This window comes from Populus nigra, chromosome 1 (genome assembly GCF_951802175.1).
Source record: "Populus nigra chromosome 1, ddPopNigr1.1, whole genome shotgun sequence".
NCBI lineage: Eukaryota > Viridiplantae > Streptophyta > Magnoliopsida > Malpighiales > Salicaceae > Populus > Populus nigra.
In genome coordinates this window covers 30,983,546-30,988,906 of record NC_084852.1, presented here as the reverse complement: position 1 = coordinate 30,988,906, position 5,361 = coordinate 30,983,546, and the positions used below count along the sequence as shown (strand labels likewise).

General features: G+C 41.0%; 1 protein-coding gene across 1 annotated transcript; it reads left to right on the top strand.

Moving 5' to 3' along the window:
- Window positions 1-749: 749 nt before the first annotated feature.
- On the top strand, window positions 750-4,576 carry LOC133704876 (LOB domain-containing protein 29-like). Its single transcript, XM_062129921.1, has 2 exons — window positions 750-1,452; window positions 4,416-4,576. Exons 1-2 carry the CDS (start codon window positions 750-752, stop codon window positions 4,574-4,576), a joined length of 864 nt encoding a protein of 287 aa, XP_061985905.1.
- Window positions 4,577-5,361: the final 785 nt, after the last annotated feature.

The following is a 5,361-nucleotide window of genomic DNA, read 5'->3' as shown; positions in this document are numbered from 1 at the left end:
TAGGAATTAAATAGTTGTCGAAAGAGACATCTTGTTATCCAAGCAAGCCAATCAATGCAAGGACAGGCCAGTTTATTGTCCCTAATTTGCATTTGCATGTCAAGATTTGTTCATTTACTCGCATACCAAAATGTCAGGTATTGATAGCGGCCAAATTAAGCTGCATGTATTGTATTTAATTTTTAATGAAATAATTAGGAGCTCCAAAATTTGATTAAGTCTTTGGAAAATGTCACTAAACTTTATTTGCAAAATCATTTTCATTGTTTTGACCTTGTAAGCATTCTGAATACAGATCATATTGACAGAAACTCTATTTTTGGTTTCTAATTTGAACACCACACATTAATTTTGAACACCTAACTAAATTTGACTGTCTCTAGTGTTTTCTCATTACAGGACTCATAAGCCCCTGCCCAAAAAAAGTCTTTACAGGACACCTTTTAACATAAATTTGTCCCCAAAAAGAAAACTCTATCATATGTAACTAATTGAATTTGTCAAGGGTCGAACTGTCTGTCTCTGGGTGTCATGTATGTTTGTTCTCATCTTATTTCTCTCTATCCTCCAACAATTGATCCTTGGTTAGTTCGCAAAGAGAAAAGAAAGGATCTGCAACTAGCAGAAGAGAGAAAAAGAAGAGAAACCCATAATTTCCAAGAAAACAGCACCAGTCCAGCAACGCATCCGGATTCTCTTGGCATTTCTAATTCAACAAAAGCAAACAGTAGTAACAGGGAAAAAAAAATATGACCAACATTTCAAGGACTGGTAACAGCACCACCCAAGCTTGTGCAGCTTGCAAATACCAACGCAGGAAGTGCGCCCCTGACTGCATTTTGGCCCCTTATTTCCCTCACAATCGCCAAAGACAATTCCTCAATGCCCATAAATTGTTTGGTGTGAGCAATATTAGCAAGATCATCAAGAACCTTAACCCTCCTGAGAAGGATGAAGCTATGCGTACCATCATTTTTCAATCAGATGTACGAGCAAATGATCCTGTCGGAGGCTGTTATCGAATGATACGAGAGCTTCAACGTCAAATCGAATATACTAGGGCTGAACTTGATATTACTCTTCATCAACTGGCTTTATATCGTGCACAAGCAGCAGCTCAACAACAAACTCAATTGATCCAAACCGCTGCGGCAGCAGCAGCAGGCCCTGATCATCAGACCGATCATGATGATTCAACACGGCTTGATTGCGAAAATATCATTATTACAGATACATTTGACATGTATGATACAGTTGTGATGCAATATCATGATCAGTACCCACAATCACATCAAGATCAACAAGAATTTGTTATTTATAATCAAGCACATTTACAAGAAGATCATGCAAATCCAAATGCATGGGCAGCGGTGCCAGTGCAGGATATTAATCCTTGCTTGTCAATATCATCAGCAACTTATTTAGATGATTTTAATCAAGCTAATTATAATGGTATGATAAGATAGGATTTAGAGGAAGAAGAGATAATAAGAGAAAAGGTGATTGTTTATTGATTCCATGCTTTTCCTCTCCAAACAGTGAGCCTAAATAGGCCATTCAATACAACGGTAAACTAAATAATAGGAACTCCAGTAGTGGAGAGCTGAAGACTAGGGATGCTCTTGCTAATCCCATTACTTATTCTCTGACCCATTCAATTACTTATTTAAACAATGAAATAAATTAAACAATGAAACAAACAAAACATAAAGTAATTCCACGTAGACTCTCTCCATGCAGTAGTAGCAAGAGATCCACGTGCCCAATGCTCTTATCATTCCCTCTCCCTTGAATTCTCCTTGTCCGCAAGGTTGAATTGAGGATAAGTTTTTGCAAATCGCCACAAATTTTCCCACGAAGAATCTTCTGGCAATGCCCCTTTCCATTTCACCAAGATTTCCGTTCGTGGCCTGTATTTCCCCTTCTGGATAACCCTTCTATCAAGGACTGCTTCTGGTTCTGGTAACACCACAGCATCTGACGTAATTGGAGGAAGGGTGATCACCGTGTCCTTGGCTATATCTCCCCACTGTTTCTTGAGTAAACTGACATGGAAAACATCATGTATGCGTGACCCGGTGGGAAGGTCTAATTTGTATGCCACTGGTCCAATGCGAGCGAGAACCTTGAAGGGGCCAAAAAACCTGGGTGATAACTTTAAGGAACTCCTGAAAGCTACCGTTTTTTGGCGGTATGGTTGCAATTTTAAGAACACATAATCTCCAACCTGAAATGTGACCTCTCGACAATGCAAATCTGCCCGAGATTTCATGCGTCCCTGTGCAGCAATTAAATTCCATCTGAGGTCCCGCAGGATGACCTCTCTTGTACGCAGCATTTGATCTACTGCTTGAAGCTTTGTAGTTCCTGGTATATAGGAGATCATAGATGGAGGAGGGACCCCGTACACAGCTTCAAATGGAGAAACCTTCGTTGTTAAATGAATGGCCGTGTTGTAACCATATTCAGCCCAAGCCAGCCATTCCATCCATGCCTTTGGGTGGTCGCAAGTGAAATAGCACAGGTACTGTTCCAAGGTCCTATGAACCACTTCGGTTTGGCAGTCCGTTTGCGGATGGTAACTGGAGCTGTAGTTAAGTGTCGTGCCATGTAGCGTGAATAAGGACTTCCAGAAGGAGCTGATGAAGATTTTATCCCGATCACTCACTATAAAACGCGGCATGCCATGTAATTTGACCACATTATTTAAGAAACACTTCGTAACCGTCACTGCAGTGTAGGGATGTTTAAGTGGCATAAAATGGCTGTATTTGGAGAGGCGATCCACCACAACCATGATAACACTGTAACCTTGCGAAGATGGTAAGCCCTCGATAAAATCCATAGATATGTCCGTCCAAATGCGCTGGGGGATTGGGAGAGGCTGAAGTAACCCCGCTGGCCTTAAAGTTTCATGTTTACAACGCTGGCACACCTCACATTCTCTAATGAAGTTCTTGACAGATGTTCGTATGCCAGGCCATAGAAAGCTGGAGGAGATGCGGGTCAAGGTCTACAAATAGCCAAAATGTCCACCTGCAGGGGATGAATGCCCATCGGCCAAAACAGCAGGTAACAAAGAGGATGTAGGACTCACGTGTATCCTCCCTTTCTGCATCCAAACCCCATCTCTTTGAACCAGTTTTAAAGTGGGACTGGTGGCCACAGTGCTGTAATAGGGCTGCTGCTGGACTTCGTGTTGTAGAGTTTCCCACCAGTCTGTAATAGGAGCTGATATAGCGTGTAATTGTGCTGCTGCCACGCGAGAGAAAGCATCAGCTCCCTGATTTTCCTTGCCCTTGCGATACTGAATGCTGTAATCGAACCCTATAATCTTCGGCAGCCAACGGGCTTGAGAAGGCGTGGTAAGTCGTTGCTCAAGAAGGTACTTCAAGCTTTGATGATTGGTCTTGATCACAAAGGTTCTGCCCAATAAATACGGTCGCCATTTCCGCACTGCCTTCACTACTGCGAGCATCTCATTGTCATATGTTGACAGTAATCTAGCCTTGCCCTTCAAGGCCTCACTGTAATAAGCAATTGGCTGATTGTCTTGAGATAAAATTGCTCCCAAGCCATCACCACACGCATCACACTCCACTGCAAATTGCTGTGCAAAGTTTGGAAGTCGCAGCACAGGTGGGGACGTGAGGGCTTGCTTTAGTTTATTGAAAGCCATGAGCGCCTCCTCAGAACAGCGAAACCCCTCCTTGGATAGGAGCTGATTTAATGGTGCAGCTATGACGCCAAATCCTCTCACAAATTTTCGGTAATATCCAGCCAGTGGGATCCTCCCCTTCTCCAGAATAGGTTGGAAAATTCAACTTGAGGGTAGTGTGGTTTCTGTCGGCATTGAAGGTTGCAGATGACCTGTCGTGAGAAGTACTTCCCCCAGCAAAAGGATTTACTTCCCTCTCACTGGAACGATGGGAATGGGCGATCCTCATCGCTTGTAGCTCTGCCATGACTCCCTGAAAGGCGTCGTTGACTCGATTGAAATTGTGATTCAATTCATCAAAATTGGCGTCGTGTCGTCCGAGAGTTTCTGTGATCTCAGCACGAAACTCCGCATTAGTTTTACCACGCGTGTCCATGGATTTCACCTAGCTCTGATACCACTGATAAGATGGATTTAGAGGAAGAAGAGATAATAAGAGAAAAGGTGATTGTTTATTGATTCCATGCTTTTCCTCTCCAAACAGTGAGCCTAAATAGGTCATTCAATACAACTGTAAACTAAATAATAGGAACTCCAGTAGTGGAGAGCTGAAGACTAGGGATGCTCTTGCTAATCCCGTTACTTATTCTCTAACCCATTCAATTACTTATTTAAACAATGAAATAAATTAAACAATGAAACAAACAAAACATAAAGTAATTCCACGTAGACTCTCTCCATGCAGTAGTAGCAAGAGATCCACGTGCCCAATACTCTTATCATGGTAATGATCAATGTATTATGCATGGTAATATGAAGCCCCTTCTTGATGTACGGAACGTCAACTTTGAGCCTGATCGGGATTCATTAGTTGATACAAGATTTGTACCGTCGACGCAGTTGCTTATATCATCGTAGATAATCAATTGATCACAATATTACAAGTATTATCCTTGTTGTTATTAAGCTTAGAGAGATGACGCATGCAGAGCCGCTGAAATTGAGAATAATTGAAGTGCTTGTTGCATGCATGCTTCGATTTCTGATCTGGTAACAATTATTATTCAAGGAATGTTAGATTTAGATTTTAGAATAAATTTTTTTATTATCCAGTTTTATGTGATTAAGCATAATTTTTAACTTTAGCATTGGATTGAGATGATATCTTTACATGAGTTTATATGCATGATGTTCTACATTCGGTTAAAATTTCAACTTAATCAGATTTTAGAAATGGATTATTTTAGAGAGTAGAAGTTATTGGATGAATCTTGTCAAATCTGTTTGGCTGGACTTTTGTAGAATAGAAGGAATTCTGCTAAGATTCCAATTGGGTTGAAAAATAGACATCCATACCTTTCTAACAATATATGTTAGAAAAGGGAGAACGACATGTTTAAAGTTAGGACCGAAATATGTCAGGAACGTGTGAAAATTGGAGAAACATTGTTTCCTTGTGTATTATGAATTTCAGTCGGTACAAGGATTTCTTAATACACAAGGATTGGTAAACATGTGTGATGCAAACCTCGTGATTGGTCATACAACCCATAATCAAGATTGAGATCTGATCCCGGAAAGCCGAAAAAAGGTCTGATAGGAGTGTGACATAATGAAAAGCTGCCTCAAGACACCAACACTATTAGAATGAAGTAGAATGACGTCTCGAAACCAGTTAACCTTCGATAAGTCAGATTCAATTC

What these genes read in the sequence shown, in the direction of transcription:
- LOC133704876 (XM_062129921.1), top strand. Translation starts at nt 750, where the DNA reads ATGACCAACATTTCAAGGACTGGTAACAGCACCACCCAAGCTTGTGCA. An exon ending in TAATCAAGCTAATTATAATG is followed by an intron (nt 1,453 to 4,415) that starts GTATGATAAGAT and finishes TAGTAGCAAGAG; the next exon opens with ATCCACGTGCCCAATACTCT.